The following is a 17162-nucleotide window of genomic DNA, read 5'->3' as shown; positions in this document are numbered from 1 at the left end:
TTTTTTTCTGTGATTATTAATACTTTTGGATGTACTTTTACCATCTGACCTATTTAGTGTTTGCTGTACTCTTGCCTTTCTCTTCCTACTACTGTATTGGTAACATTTTTCTTACTGTCTTTCTTGGTTTGTAAACACTTCATTAAACACACACTCTCTCTCTGCCTCCTCTCCCCACCTGCTGAGTGTGTGTGTGTGTGTGTGTGTGTGTGTGTGTGTGTGAGAGTGTGTGTGAAAGAGAGAGAGAGAGAGAGAGAGAAAGAGAGAGAGAGAGAGAGAGAGAGAGAGAGAGAGAGAGAGAGAGAGAGAGAGAGAGAGAGAGAGAGAGAGACCGTGTGTTTGCCTGTCTGTGTGTTATTGAGTATTGAACTTGAGGTTCATTCATACTAGGTAAATGCTTCACAGCTGAGCTACACTCTCTTCTCCCTCATGGATCTCGACCCTGTGAATCATTTTGATGTGTGTTATATAATTAAAAAGATGACTGAATGTGTAGGTATAGCTAAAATTCAGAGTGTTTTTAAATGGATATGGAAAAGAATGAACAAGATAAAAAAAAAACAGGAATCATTGTCACTACCAAATAATGAATATTAACAACTGTTTCAGACACTGTTCTTCCTTTCAATAGTTCTGTGGTGTGTAGTGCATACTTTTATTATCATCACCATTTTACAAATAAAATATGGCCCAGAGTGGTTATGTAACATGCCCAGGGTCACATAGCTAGTGTGTACAGGGTAGAGCACAAAATCAAGCAGTGTGATGCGGATGTTTATTCTCTCAAACCCTACCATTCACTGCCTCTGTTAAATAAAGTAAAGCATGGAAGTTAGCTAGGATTAGAGGGTTCTAGCAGATTTATTGTCTGATAAGTGTGTGTGTTGATGTGTAAGGAAATAGAAGCTGGGGGCAGGTTATTACTACTCAAAGTTCTGGATCTGTCCACTTAGCTACTTATCCAAACACCTATACAACCACTATTTTATTTTATTTTGTTTTTGAGTATTAAGGTGAGCAAAGTTCTGATTTCTTTCTTAATAACTAACCAGCTAGTTTTCCTTCATTTTATTTTTTTTTATCACGGTAAATTAGTTTGACCTGTGTTTCTACTTTCTATAATTGGACCAAGTAGTATGTACTCTTTTATGTCCGGTTTCTTTGATGTAGCATAGTATCTTAAAGATTTATCCACATTATAGGTATAACAGTTTATTCTTCATTAGAAGAATTTATATGCAGTCCCTTAAGTAGTCATACCAGTTTACACTTCTAACAGTATATGAGAGCTTTCGTTACCTAATACTTTCACTAACTTTTGGTGTCACTAGTCTTTCTGGTGTTTAGCTGTTTTAGAGGATGTGATGTTTAGCAATTTCTCTGCTAAACACATTATCTTTTCTCTAACTCATTTTCCCTCCTATAGTTAATTCAGTGAGAAGTCACTGAGACTATTAATTTGAAACACAGACTCTAATGATTATTTATTATCTTGTAGCTACTTGGTTGATTGGTATTTCACTTAATATTTGAAAACTGTTGCTTCATCTCTTCTGACATCTATCAATGGCAGTAAGACGTTTATCAGTCTACTTGTCATTCTCTTATAAATAGTATCTTTTCTTGGTTCACTTAAACTTTTTTCTTTGTTGTTGCTATTTTTAAAGTTTTCATTCTGAAGACACGTTTATATCTATATTTAGTTTTGAGAAGGTCTCAGAAACAATGCCTTGAGATTGCTTTTCCACATGTTCTCTCCATCTGGAATACTGACTGAAATGCATTCTCAGTCTCTTAGTCTCTGAGAGTCCATGGCCCTTAACTTTTTTTCATACTTTCTTGACTTCTTAACTCTGCTACTTTCAGAGCAATTTTTTCAGGCTTCTCTTCATCCTCACTAATTTTATCTTTCACTATGTCTACTCTAATTTACATCAGCCTATTCCTTTTTTTTTTTTTTTCTTCTGATGGTCATGGGCTTGAATTCTGGCCCTGGGCGCTGTCCCTGAGCTTCAGCCCAAAGCTATCACTCCACCACTTAAGCCACAGGTGCCACTTCTGGTTTCCTAGTGGTTAATTGGAGATAAGCATCTCACAGACTTTCATGCCCAACTGGTTTTGAACTGCAGTCCTGAGATCTCAGCTTCCTAAGTAGCTAGGATTAAAGGCATGAGCCACCACCCATACTCTACTCTGTCTGTTCTTTTTTTCATACTGTCTTATTCTTTCATTATGACTTTATCTGTTTGGAAAATTAAGCACAATTTGTGTTTTATAGTCCATAATTTTTATGATTTTTGCCGTTTGGATATGCTGTTTCTCCTGTTCCCTACATATATTGGCTTTCTTTCACTGTGAAGTCATGTGATTCATTGCATCTATGACTTTATGTTTTGTTTTTGTAGGAATGTGGGAAGACTTCTCTTCTGTGACCTCTTATTTTTATCCTTCAACTCCAACACCTGTTTGCATTTCTTTCTCTACCTATAGGTGTACTCTTCAGCATATTTAAATTTTTGTTGTTATTGTTGGTCATGGGGCTTGATCTCTGGGCCTGGACGCTGTCGCTGGGCTCTTCAGCGCAAGGCTACCACCCTACCCCTTGAGCTACAGCACCACTTCTGGTTTTCTGGTGGTTAATTGGGGATAAGAGTCTCACAGATTTTAGTCTCAGCCTGGCTTTGAACTGTGATCCTCAGATCTCAGCCTCCTGAGTAGCTAGGATTATAGGTGTGAGCTACTGTGCCCAGCTAGCATATTTAATTTTTAAAAATATTGTATTGGGTCAGGAGTTTGGCATAGTGGTAAAATGCTTGCCTAGCATGCACAAAGTCCCAGGTTCGATTCCTCAGTACGACGTACATAGAAAAAGCTAGAAGTGGTGTTGTGGGTCAAGTGGTAGAGCTCTAGCCTTGAGAAAGTCCAAGGACAGTGCTCAGGCCCTGAGTTCAGAGCCCAAAACTGGCTAAATAAATAAATAAATGTCTAAAAAATATTGTACTACATGTGTAACTTAACTAATACATGGCATCATTTTGACTATGTGTTATGCACAATTATACATGAGATCTCATCTTGTTGTTTATACTTTTTACTTAATGCTAGGCACTTAATATCGAGCCATATTCCTCTCTGAATAGCACACTGAGTGGGTGTAAGTTTAGCTTGTTTCTTCCACTGTAGATACACAGATATGCAAGACAAATGCTTCAAAATAATCAAGCTGTTTATTTTCTTTTTATTAAAACAAAAAGAATATCCTCAGTACCTGAAATGAAAGAGACATGAAAATCAAAACCAGACCAGTAGGTAGTATTAAGACCATAGATGCCTGTTTGAATTTCTGGTCTACCTAGGCCGAGACTGGCAGGGAGGTTTGTTAATGCTGACATGAGATTGGAAATGAGATCTCAGGACTTCTTGAACTACTTGTTGGTTTGTTAGTTTTGGTGGTACTGGGGATCAAGCCCAAGAAGAACTTTTATAAGCCCTCTAACCACTTGAGCCACACCTCTAGCCCTGTTCATCTGTTTTTAAAATCTGTACATTTTAATAATACTGATATTAAAACAGACTACTTACACAGCAGGATTAGATATTCTCAAAAGTCTTATTTGAGCAAACTGAAAAAATTATACAACTTAATGAATGCCTATTAATGTCAGCTATATGATGTAGATGTGGTTTAGAGTGGCTAGAATTGAAAAACAAAATATATACTCCCTTTGGGAAATTTTATTTTATTTTAGTTTTATATATTTATTTTTTTGCCAGTTGTGGGGCTTGAACTCAGGGCCTGAGCACTGTCCTTGGACTTTTCTCAAGGCTAGAGCTCTACCACTTGAGCCACAGCACCACTTCCAGCTTTTTTCTGTGTATGTGGTGCCAAGGAATCAAACCTGGGACTTTGTGCATGTTAGGCAAGCACTCTACCACTAGGCCAAACTCGGTCCCAGTTTTGAAATTTTTTTTTTTTTTTGCCAGTCCTGGGCTTGAGCTCAGGGCCTGAGCACTGTCCTTGGACTTTCTCAAGGCTCTAGCTCTACCACTTGAGCCTCAGCACTACTTCCGGCTTTTTTCTATGTATGTGGTACCGGGGAATCGAACCCGGGTATTCATGCATGCTAGGCAAGCACTTTAACCACTAGGCCAAACTCCCGGTCCCCAGTTTTGAAATTTTTATTGTAATGTATAGAGAGGTAGTTACAGTTACATTTGCCAGATAGTAGGTACATTACTTCTCACACATTGATACCCCTTCTCATGTTTTTTCCCCATTTCTCTCTTTATTTTTATTGATAAGTGTTATTTTTAGAGCAATGCCAAGTACACAGTGAAAGTGAGCAGAAGTGTAGAGTTCCTGTTTACTCTTTTTTTCCCCTGTTGTGTATTCAGTCCCCCTCCCCCAATCAAAACCAGTGGTGCATTTCTTATACACACTGAACTATGTATTCATCTAACCTACAGTCCATAGTTTAAGTTAAAGCTCACTCTTAGTCTTGTACGTCTATTGATTTTGATAAGCACCAAATGATAGATCTATAATTGTAGAGGTATACAACATTTCTACTCCCTAAAATGCTCAGTGTTTTGCTCGGTCATTTGTTTCCTAGTGGGATGAATGACTTGAGAATCAAGTTGGGTATTTCTTTTCCCAGATAGGTGGTTCTGATGAAATCCTAGCAGAGTAGATCCTGATAAAATGATTTCTCTGGAGGCCCAGGCCAGAGTACACTGGCATATTTCAGAATAGCTCCTGTCCTCTTCCACTTCTGGAATCAGAGAGGATGTGCTGGACAGCCAGTGTGAGGACCTGAAAACTAGAGCTTGAGAGGGGCACCCTGTGCCTGGGTCTCCGTGTAGGGGTTTTAACTCTAGAGTTGTGGACACTCAACCTCTGGCAATTTATCAGGTTTTCCTAGCCTAATGCTTGTTCCCACGGAGGATTTTACTCTTAATTTCTTGTCATTGAGTTGTGTTTCTCTGTTGCTGCCCATTCCCAATTTTAGGGAAAGACTATGGTCTCTTTTTCTCTGGCAAATCTGAGAAGAGCTGTTAGGTTTTTAGCATTTTAATTATTGCTAGGCTAGAGTACTGACTTCTAAGCCTTAAAAGCCTTGGAAATATTTTTATTTCTATTTTCATGTCAGTTTCAGATGTCAGAAAATGTAAAAATAGTGGTGAATGAAACGAAAACCAGCATTCATTCTCTTATAAAGGAAAATACTTCTTTCCAGCATGTCTTTGTTCATTTAAGTGAGATTATACAATTTTGTCATCCCCATAGGATCCTCTGATCCAAAGCTGTACTGGATATCTCCTCCCCTGAGCTGTCTTTTTTGTATCTGGATCAATTCATCCAATGTACTACCAAATCAGGAACCTGATTCAGTTCCCAAATCATGACAGTTTTTCTAAATGGTGTTTGGATCTACCTCTTTCCTGTTACTACTTCTCATCCAATCCTTCATTGATCTTTCCCCCCTGATCTGTTCTCAAATTCTGAGTGACATCTATTTAAAAGGCATATCTGCTATGTGGCTTTCCTGTGTAAAAAATCCTTTAATGGCTTCTCATAGTCTTTAGGAGAAAATCCAAGCTCCTACGCATGACCTGTGTATCCCTCTGTGCCCAGATTTCCTGTGCTTGTTGTGATTCTCTCAGTCCCCTGCTTTATATTCTAGTATCACTGCACTCTTTATAATCTCACCTTCTAATCCTCCCCCCACCACTCAGGGTGCATTCTTATCTGTGTGCCTCATGCCACGTCCCCTGCCAGGAATGCCTTTTTCTTTTATCCCTTTTACCTATGTTTCTTTTAAGATTCAGGGCAGCTGTTACATCTTTCTCAAAGCTTTATGCTAACTCTTGGATCCCCGCCCACAAACTGGGTTTTTATGTGCAAATCTCTCTTATGTTTTCCTTTGGTTATTGATTCATTCTACCAGCTAACCAACAATATTGTGGCAGGCAGAATTTTCAGTGCTGGAATGTAGCAGATGGTAAAGACCTTATCCTAATGGAGCTCTCATTTTAGCGCCGGAAGTAGTTAATAGACAGCTGAGAGCAGCACTTCCGCAGGTGGTAAGTGCTACCATGGAAAGCACATTTAAGGATAGGACTAGAGAGGAGGCTCCTTTTTGGAAAAATGATTAGAAGACGCCTTACAGAAAATACAGATTTGAGTATTCCTAACCCAGAAATCCTTGAGGCAAGGAGTTTTAGAATATTTTCATATATATTAATGAGATATCTTGGGGATAGAACCAAGAGCTAAACATGAAAATCATTCATGTTTCATGTGCGCCAACACTTCTTGACCTCCTAGCTATGATCAGGTAGTATCATATATATTTAGTATACAGGGCCTGAAGTTAATTTTCCATAGTAAATTTAGTGAATGTGGAGATGCGATGTGATATGGAATTTTCCACGTGTATTATTATGTTGATGTTCAGAAAGTTTTTTATTATGGAACATTTTAGATTTTCAAATGTGGATGCTCAACTGATATGGCCTTTGAGCAGAGATCTGGTGGAAATGAGAGGCCAGCTAGGCATGTGTGAAAGCAAAATCTGTGACTAAAGTGTGCTCAGTGTGTTCCAAGTCCAGAAGGCAAGTGGTGTGCTGACAGCTGAGTGGATGAGGAGCAGAGTGGAAGATGAGGTTCGAGACTGAACGATGACCACTGACTCGTGCAGGGTTATGTTGTAGGCCATTACACGTACTTAGACTTTTACTCAGACTGAAAGCCATTTGAAGCTTTCATGCAAAGAAGGGTGAACTCTGGCTGGGTAGTGCTAGACAAGAGCAGAGCATGGAGACCCATTAGGAGATCATTGCAGTAATCCAGGTAAAGGGTAATAATGGCTTGGGCTGACCAGATCAGAGCCAGCAAAGGTAATGAGAAGTGACTGGATTTGGCATATAGGTGTTTTGGAGATAGAGCCAACAGGATTTATGAAGGATGGGATCTATGGTATGAGCAAAAACAAGAGTCATGGATGACTTTCAGAGTTTTAGTCTGAACAACTGGAGAATGGAATCATTGTGAATTGCAAAACATGGCAGGAGTTTTAGAGATATAAAATTTCAGAAACCAGGTTGGAAGGGTACATGTGGGAGGCCATAGGAATTGCTGGAGTTAGAGAAGTGACAAAGGCTGCCAACAACAACAACAAAACCGATGGAGAAAAAAAAATCCAGAACAGAAAAAAACAAACAAGAAAACGAATGGAGAGACCTGGGTGAGAAAAACAGGGTTGAGGGGGACAACAAACAAGAAAACGAATGGAGAGACCTGGGTGAGAAAAACAGGGTTGAGGGGGACGACAATAACTCCTACCAAATGTCATGGGTAGCTTGAATTCACAAAGGACATTGTGTTTTCAGTCTGTCTGGATTTATTTATCCCTTCTAGTTGGCTGACAGCTCCTTTGGAGCAAGAGTAGCATATAATAATGTCGTTAGGGCTTTGAAGGTAGTGCATACAGCAGGCCAGTTCATGGCTGCTTTTCCTTTTCTTGCTGCTTCTCTCAGGCCCTCTAAGCTTCTTTCTGGTCTGAACTGGGTAGGAAATGTCTTTTTCACCAACTCATTGTGATAATCAACAGAGATCAGCCACATAAGCACTGTATATAGTCCCTTTCCTATAGCAGAGCACATGATAATTACTGTAAATTAATATTATTAAGTATACCTGCCACACTCTCCCTAGTAAAGCATCATTTGTTGAGTAAATATGTGAATTGCCTTAGAGTTTGGTTGGCATTTGTGCTAGGCCTTCTTGTATGCATGTGAAGTTTTAACATAGTGTTGTATGGGTCTCTCCAAGGCTGCTCCTCACTGAGCGGACTCTGGAAGCAGTGTGGAAAACCTGTGGACCAAGCTGACTCCATGGAGCTCCCAAACTATAGCCAGCAGCTGCTGCTACAGCTGTACACACTGTGCAAGGAACAGCAGTTCTGCGACTGCACTATCTCTATAGGAACCATCTACTTCAGGGCTCACAAGCTCGTTCTGGCTGCTGCCAGCCTCCTCTTCAAAACCCTGCTGGACAACACAGATACCATCTCCATCGATGCCTCTGTGGTGAGCCCTGAGGAGTTTGCCCTCTTGCTGGAAATGATGTACACTGGCAAACTACCAGTGGGCAAGCACAACTTCTCCAAAATCATCTCTTTAGCAGACAGCCTGCAGATGTTTGATGTGGCTGTTAGCTGTAAAAATCTTCTGACTAGCCTTGTAAACTGCTCCATCCAGGGACCGGTGGTAAGGGACGTCTTGATGCCATCCTCAGAGACCTACAGGAAAGAAGCTGAGAAGCCTCAAGTAGAAGTCCTTTCTTCTAAAGGTGCCAGGGAGACCCCTTCCTTGGAGGGGCACAACACTCCAGGGAGCACTGAGAAGGCCGAGAGCCAGGAGGCTGTCCACATGGTTCCACAGGAAATGAGTGCAGATCCTTCCTCTGGCAAGGAGGTTCAGGGGGACACAGAGACACCAGTGGAGACTCCTCTTCTTTCTCCCTCCCCTGTGGGACAAACCCTTAGTGAAGCAAAAAGGGCAAGCACAAAACCAGGTAATACTTTTACATCTATATTTAATTCCATTTAAATTTATATTTACCACTGGGTACCAGTGGCTCATACCTATAATCCTAGCTACTCAAGAGGCTCAGATCTAAGAATCTTAGTTAAAGGCAGCCCAGGCAGTAATGTCTGTGAAACTTATTTCCAATCAACCACTCAAAAAAACTACAAGTGAAATGGTGGCTCAAAATGGTAGAGCACTAGCCTTGAGCAAAAGAACTCAGGAACAGTGCCCAGGGACTGAGTTCAAACTCCATGACCAAACAAAAAAATTATATTTACTAATTACTAAAATCATGATCTTTATTATCTTATTTGTTCTACTGATAAATTTATAACATGTTTTTTTCAGTGTTGGAAGTCTCAGAATGAGCCAGGTACTGATGGCTCACACCTATACTCCTAGCTACTCAGGAGATCTGAGGATCTCAGTTTGAACCCAGACCAGGCAAGAAAGTCTGGGAGACTCTTATCTCTAACTAACTACCAGAAAACTGGCTCAAAGTGGTACCGCATAGCCTTGAGTGAAAAAGCCCAGAGACAATGCCTAGTCCAGGCCCTAAGCTCAAGTCCCAGGATAAGGTGGGGGGCAGAGGGAAAAGGGGAGGATAAAAGAATACTGAAGTAACCATGTCCCCCTCCTCATTATTACCACTGTCTCCAGCAGGCAGAGGAGGTCTTAGGAGGAAGCAGTGAAAGAAGCTATGTCTGCCACTCAGTACCAGTGTGGTAGACAGACAGGCTATGACCTGGATGTTTTTGGACAGCTGAAACTACTTCATAGTCATTTTAAGTAACATATCACTGTGTCTTATTTTGTTCTATGTTCAGAGCATGAGAAGAAACACTTCCAATTGAATTTTCTCCTAGAAAATGAGAATGTCTTCTCAGATGCAGTCTTAGTTACCCAGGATGTTTTGAGGAGACTGGAAGAATGCTCAGAAATTACAGGCCCACAGAAGGAGGTAGGTACCCGTGAGCTTCATTTGTTTCTAGCTTTATGTTCTCAGAGTACTTTGTTAGCTTTTCTTATGGAAAGGAAATATGAGCATGCAAAATGTCCCAGGGTTTCACGTAATATACAGTCATCCATATGTACTGGCAAGATAGTTTCAGAAGGAAGTTATATGTTGATCACCACATGAGTCTTAGCTGAGCACCAGTTTTGATGTAGGACATTTTACCTATCACACTCTTCTTTCTTGATTAATCAAGAATGAAATGAAGTTTGTCTTAGATAATCCTAAATCAGAGACTTAAACTAGAAAAGCAGATTCTCAAATGCATTTATAAAAAGGATTTAATATTAATTTACATAGTAAGCTGTATCCACTGTTTAGGAAAACCATGATCATCAAACAAAAGCATAATGGTGAAATATATATTAACACTGGGAGAAGTTTAGTACATACTTACAAAAATCAAAGATACTATTTTCTATTTCTGTTTTATAGATGAGAAAATTGTCTCAGTGAGGTGGTATAACTTAACAGAAGCATAGTGCTTATGAGACCATGAGCTGTGTTCAATTCCCAAGTATTCTGACTGTTTTTGTATGGCTGATATTGGAGATGAAACCTTAGCCCACATGTTTAGGGATCTTGATAGGAAACCGCCAGTACTTGCCCTGCTGTGTTTTTCAGTTATTCTGCCATAACACAATTGAGATCCATTCCTACCAGCATGCTCCTGCCCCTGATTCCACTCCACAGGCATGTTAGAGCTACACCTGCCTCTTCTCCAAGCCTAGAGGCTTCAGCGGCATGAGAGGCAGCCCTAGGGAGCTGGCTCCTCTAGTGGTGAATGTCCTCCATGTTGGTCATTTCATTCAACTAATAAATACTTTCCAATATGTCAATGTTTTCCTGAATCCTAGCAGGTTACTTAAAAAAAAAAATTCAAAAACGGGGAAAGGGCCACCTATTTCCTTTAGTTCTTTTTATATGAAGTATTTTATTAGATACATATTATTCCCCCTATTCCTTATTTTTTTAACTCAGTATTATATTTGTACCATAAAAAGCTGATAAGATAACGATAATGTGCAGTACCTAAACTGCATGCTCTGGAAACATTTGTTCAGATGCAGTTGATCTTTTAAAATCCAAAATAGCCAAAAGTGATGGTAAATGCATTTGTTCTCTCTTTTCTGTGGGCAGGAATGTCAAATGTGCTATACTGCCAGGTTAACATTTTAGATAAACTCGATTGACTTTTAATATAAACTGTTACAGTGCACACTGATTGTATATAAAAACCTTCTTTATAACAAATTAAATTTAAGTAAAAGGAAAAGAATTCAAGATCTCCTATTGACCTTAGCCATATTCCTCAACAGTTGGCTACCACAACCAATTGTTGTCTTGGAAAACATGCTGTTTACAAAGCTGAGTTAATCCTGATGACTCTCTTTGGTTTCAAGTTAGATATCCTTGATATTCTTTGTAACAGTTAATATTTTTACTCTTGCATGTTCGCTCAACTATTTAACCATTATGTTATCATCCATCCTGATCATTTTAGACTCCTAAGGCTTCCTCTCCAAAAGGCTTCTTCTGACCATAAAAGAGCAGCACTGTTCCTTCTATCAGGCAAATACATAGCAATTAGTATCTCCTGTGTACTTCCTTCAGTTGTGTTTTCTGCTTTTTTAGAAGACTGGTGTCGGTGTGTCTGACATGTAAGATAGCTCAAGAAATGATACTACATATTGGTGCATTTTTTTCTTTCCCCTCTCCCTATTTTAGTGGGCTTTTTGGTTTTGTTGTTGTTGTTGTTGTTGTTGTTTTTGCCAGTCATAGGTTTGAGCTCAGGGCCTGAGCACTGTCCTTGGACTTTCTCAAGGCTAGAGCTCTACCACTTGAGCCTCAGCACCACTTCCGGCTTTTGTCTATGTATGTGGTACTGAGGAATCGAACCTGGGTCTTCGTGCATGCTAGGCAAGCACTCTACCACTAGGCCAAACTCTCCCAGCCCCTATTTTTTAAGACTGTATTTTATTTTCCAGATACTGTATAGAGGGGTTACATTCATCAGATGGGTGCATTACTTCTTAGATTTTTTTTTTTTTTGCTAGTCCTGGGGCTTGAACTCAGGGCCTGAGCATTGTCCTTGGACTTTTCTCAAGGCCAGTACTCTACCACTTGAGCCACAGCACCACTTCCAGCTTTTTTCTATATATGTGGTACCGAGGAATTGAACCCAGGTCTTTTGCATGCTAGGCAAGAACTCTACCACTAGGCCAAACTCTCGGCCCAGGGTACATTACTTTTTGAACCTTGATACCCCTTCTCAGGTGGTTCTTTTTTTTTTTTTTTTTTAATATTTGGTGCTAGCCCTGGCACTTAAATTTAAGACCTGTGCACTGTCCCTGAGCTTTTTTGCTATTGATTAACATTGTGTCAATTAAGTTTGTATTTTTCAGAGTATTATATAAGTGGAATCATATGTACAATTCATTTCATCTAGCTTTCTTTTTTTGTTGTTGTTGTTGGTCGAGGGACTTGAACTCTGGGCCGGGACGCTGTCCCTGAGCTCTTCATCTCAAGGCTACTGCCCTTCCCCTTGAGCCACAGCACTACTTATGGTTTTCTGGTGATTAATTGGAGATAAGAGTCTCACAGACTTTTTAGTGCCCAGACTGGCTTTGAACCACAAGCCTCAGATCTCAGCCTCCTGAGTAGCTTGGATTACAGGCGTGAGCCACCATGCCCAGCTTCATCTAACTTCTTTTATTTATCATAATTTGTTGATATTTGTCCACCCTGCTGTGTGTTCACTCCCTGTCACCACTGAGTGAGTATGTTCTATTGTATTGATATGAAGGTTTTTTTATCCGGCTTTACCACTTATGAGCATGGTGACCTTGAGCAACTTACTCTTTAAAAACCTTAGGGTTTTTGTTTGTTTGTTTGTAAAATGAGGATGTTATCAGTATATCATAGGGTCATCATGAATTTATTAGGATCATTTATGTAAGACTCATAGTAAAAATGCCAGACCTATGCTAGGTGCAGTGGCTCACCCCTGTAAATCTAGCTACTTGGAAGGTAGAGATTGGGAGGATTTTGGTTCCAGACCATCTCAGGCAAAAAAGTTCAGGAGATTTCATCTCAATAAATAAAAGCTGTATGTGCTGCTACATGCCTGTTGTCCCAGCAATACAGGAAATGTAAATGGGAAGATCATTGTCTTGGATATCCTAGGCATAAAGGTGAAATCCTTGTTAAAAAAATAAAATAAAATAAACTAATAGGAGGGTGGTAGTGGCCTAGTGATAGAGTGCTTGCCTCTCATACACAAAGCCCTGGGTTTGATTACTCGCTAACACACACCTACACACACACACACACACACACACACACACACACACATACACACACACACACGCACACACACACACACTGTACTAGAGATGTAACTCAAGCGGGGGAGTGCCAACTGTGAGTGAAAAGGTGGAAAGCTTGAGATCTTGAGTTCAAATCCTAGTATAGGCATATACATAATACATATATACTTTTACACACATACACACACACACGAACAAGGTAACTGGTAGAGGACCTACCTAGGAAGTATAAGACCCTGAGTTCAAATCCCAGTGCTGCAAAATTAAAGAATAAAAAAGCCGAGCAACAGTAGGGCCTCAGTAGGTAGCCTTGCTATCATCTGCTTATAGATTAACTCAGCATTTGTAGACTTACTAGACCTCTAAGTTCTCTTTACATTTGAATAAATGTAATATCCTACTAATGCTGTCCTACTAGTAAATGTCTTGTAATATACTGCTAGTGCTATGGTGGTTACTCTGATATATGAGATAGTTTGTAATACTTTCAGCTTAATTTATAAAGTCTGTTTTCAAATAGGTCCCACCATCCACTTAGAAGTAGCTTCCTGAACTGCCAGGTTTGAATCTAGTACAAAGAAATCTGAACAGTGGTACAGTGCATACAAAGGTCATTTGATACACTTATTCAATGCCTCCAGAGTCAGATTCCTAGATTGTAATAAGAACTTAGGGATTTATATTTTTACCAGGTTTACAATAAATTACTGTCTTATAGCTAGGGGCCAAAGTTCCATATTCAGATAAGTACTGCTGGATAAATTCATGACCTATAAAAGCTTTAGTGTGTTTTTGGTGCCAATAGTCCTCCTGTCATCATAGTAATGTTTCTAAAACCCACCAGACTCCCTATAAAAAGTGTTGCAAGAAACAGGCACAGGTGGTTCATGCCTATAAATCCTAGTTACTCAGGAGGCTGAGACCTGAAGATGGTGATTCAAAGCCAACCTAGACAGGAAAGCCCAGAAGGTTCTTATTTCCAATTAACCTCAAAAAGCCAGAACTTGAACTATGGCTCAATTGGTAGAGCATTAGCCCCAAGCAAAAAAGCTCAGAGGCAGTGCACAGGCCCTGAATTCAAGCTCCCTTCTCTCTGTGTCCTTTCCTCTCCCCCCTTTCTCTCCCTTCCTTCTTCCCTCCTTCCCTTTCCCCCTCCTCCCTCCCCCCTCCCCCCTCCTCTCTCTCTCTCTCTCTCTCTCTCTCTCTCTCTCTCTCTCTCTCTCTCTCTCTCTCTCTCACACACACACACACACACACACGCACACACACACACACAGTATGGCAAGTACCAACATCATGAAGTAACACAGTACAAAAGGGCAAGGGTCTTCTGTATGTCCAGGAAAAGCAGCATTGTAACAGGAAGCAGAGGAGCTGTGATAGACAGATTAAGCTGATTTTCCACCCAAAAATTTAAACTATGAAGAAGATGCTTGAGTGTTGGGCTTGAGTGTATTGAGCCCCACATCAGCTCTGAGAGAATTCTAATGGCTAAGAGGTAGAAGCAGCTTTGAATTGGGCAGAGATGAGAAGTCAAAGAAGAAAGTGATGCAGTTCTAAACTCCAACTTGTGTTAAGAAGACAATCAAATCATGAGGTCAAAGAAAAAAATTAAAAACTGTAGCATATGGTGGCAGATGTCATCTGTGTTACCATCTGTCAGTGTTGAGTGATGCCATGGAAAATACAGTTAAGACTTGCCTACCCTGACACCAACGACATCCTGTGATGTCTGTGATTATTTCCTGGAGGTCCACAGGAATTGCTGTGAGGCTTCAGTGAGTGCCCTCAAGAACTACTCACGTGGAGCAACATTATTTTTTAGTATAATTTTATTTTTATTATTAAGGTGTTGTACAGACGGGTTACCATTTCATATGTCAGGTAATTAGTACATCTCTTTTTTTAAGATTAAAGTTTTTTGTTTGTTCTTTTAGTTATGCTTTTTTTTTAAACCTTGGAAGTAGCTTTGAATGTTTTTTCTTGTTTATTGTTGTTAGTTTGGTCACCTTAATGTGACAATTGAACACACAAAATAAATGACTACTGATCGTATGAATTTGAACTTGGTTGCAGCTGTTGAGTAGCATGGTGTTCTGGCTGGGGCAGAGAGATACAGGGTATACAGCTGGCTCAGACACTAGGAACTGGTGCCCTGGTAACTATTGTTACTGGAACACATTTTTTACCATCAGGAAAAACAAGTCATGGCCCAAGAAGTTTTCTGCCTGAGCTAAGTATACCTTTAGGTAAGGCCAAACTGAGAGTTTTGTTTTGTTTGTTCCAGTTTTTGTGCTAGAAGTTTTAATTGTCTTTCTTCTCCATTCTTAGCAACATCCCTGCTTTTAATTAACTGTGTATACAACCCAGTGATCTTTACCAAGAGTAAGGAGTGAACTTTTTCTGCTATTGATTTCTGTGTTGTTTGATTCACTTTTTTTCACCTACAGTTCTAGAAAGACTCCCAAAGCCAAATGCCTGGTAACATCTTTCTTCTAAAGCCACATTTCAAAGGCAAACAAGTTTCCCCTCCTGTGTGAATCTGCTGTTTTCAACTTGTCACGACTTTGGGGTTTGTCAGTGAACTAGGTCTCTTTCAGGACTGTGCTCACAATATGGGGTAACCCTTTTACAAATGAGTTAAGGGATTCATTTTGTAGGCCTCTGAGAGGTAAAAATCATTTCTCCAAGCCTCCTCAGTGTTATTAAGTCTGAGATACATAGTCCTAGATAGAAGGAACTTCAGTTAAGCAAACATTTATTGAGTACCTACTAGATGCTAGTCTCTGTACTAGTCATTGAAAGAAAACAATGATACTCAGCATCCAGTAATACTGATTCTGGTAGGTCCAATAAAATCCAATGTATTCCATGTGTCCATTGTTTTATCCAGGCTACCCTTCTTACTGACCCTGTGACCTTCGACAAGTTCCTTAACTTCTCTGATGCTCATCTGAAACAAAAGGCTTGTAGACAGCGAGCCTACACTCATATTTATCTTTCTTGCTGGAGACTTAACCTAGGACCTTATACATGCTAAGCAGATGCACTGCCACTGAGCTGCGCCCTAGCCCGGCAGTAGCAATGTTGCCATTTCCTGGCCCTTAGCATGCAGCAATAGACTTGCCAAGCAAATCTGAAGGCAGTAGGCAAACAGTTAGAAAGTGTGTTTATTCAGTTCAAAGATGACTTAGAGGAAAGATTACATGGTTTTTCCCTATCATAAATTGAGGAAATAGTCACATCTTTAAATATATATTTCATTCCTAGGTAAAGCAATCGAATTGTACATGTATTATGTGTTGACATGAATTCACTGATTTTAACAGCCTAAGAATCAAAGGAGTTTCAAGTGATTAAGAAGTTAATCCTTTTGACAAGACTCTGTTCTGGTTCAGCTCTTGCAGTTTGGTTCACAGTGTGGGAACCCTTCTGTTTGGGCAGAGACGTTTCAGGAATAGGACCTACCTTGGTGCACAGCTTTGGTGAGCTTGAGCAGCAGTTGTGTTGCTGGCTTTGGTGTGGATTCCCAGTAGATTCTGGAAGGAAACACAGGGCTATCCAGGCAGCTGATTGCTTTTCCTGGTTCTTTCATAGCCTGCCCTGTTTCTCCTTCCCAGATGGCCATCCTAGCATCACTGCTGAGCAGTGAAGTTAACAAATGTTTTAATTTCACTGCTGAATAGTTCTACAGAGAGAGAGACAACAGAGAAGATAATGAAAAGTACATCAAAAGCCACTGTTGATGAACACTGCCACCACTCATGGTGGATAACTAGGGAGGTGGAACTGGGATAGCTCTAGGTAAAGAAAAAGAAAACGTAGGCTGGGATAGAATGAGATCACTGTATGCCATTATCAATTAAGATGCACAAAGGAAAGGGCAGAGGAAGAAATATGTTAACTGAAGGCATTAGCAGTGAGTGGGTCAGAATACATTGTCCATTATTGAGAATTTATTACTCAGTTCAAAACAAGTAGTTGCTTTAAGTAGTATCTGTGGGTCAGGAAACCAGCTGGAGCATGGCTGAGTCCTCTGTCTTGAGTCACAGAAGACTGAGTTTAGGGTGTCAGCCAGAGCTGTAGCCATTCCAAACCAAGGCTTAACATGGAATATCTTTAAGCTTGCTTCTTTGGTTGTCCACAGTTCCTAGAAGGTCTACTTCAAGCTTACTCACTTCAAGCTTACTTCAGATGTCCATTCCTTGCCATAGAGGCATCTCCCT

The 17162-nt window shown here is 40.1% G+C and overlaps 1 protein-coding gene across 1 annotated transcript in view; it reads left to right on the top strand.

Moving 5' to 3' along the window:
* The window catches only part of Zbtb40 (zinc finger and BTB domain containing 40), a 71109-nt gene that overhangs the window by 26047 nt on the left and 27900 nt on the right, over positions 1–17162 (top strand). Inside the window, exons 2-3 of the mRNA XM_090335604.1 lie at positions 7835–8578; positions 9420–9553. Coding sequence (XP_090191730.1) covers positions 7897–8578; positions 9420–9553 — 816 coding nt within the window. The 5' untranslated portion in view covers positions 7835–7896. The remainder of the gene's footprint in view (positions 1–7834; positions 8579–9419; positions 9554–17162) is intronic.

Source organism: Megascapheus bottae, chromosome 6 (assembly GCF_031878675.1).
Source record: "Megascapheus bottae isolate mThoBot1 chromosome 6, mThoBot2.hap1, whole genome shotgun sequence".
Lineage (NCBI taxonomy): Eukaryota > Metazoa > Chordata > Mammalia > Rodentia > Geomyidae > Megascapheus > Megascapheus bottae.
This window is presented reverse-complemented; position numbering and strand designations above follow the sequence as displayed.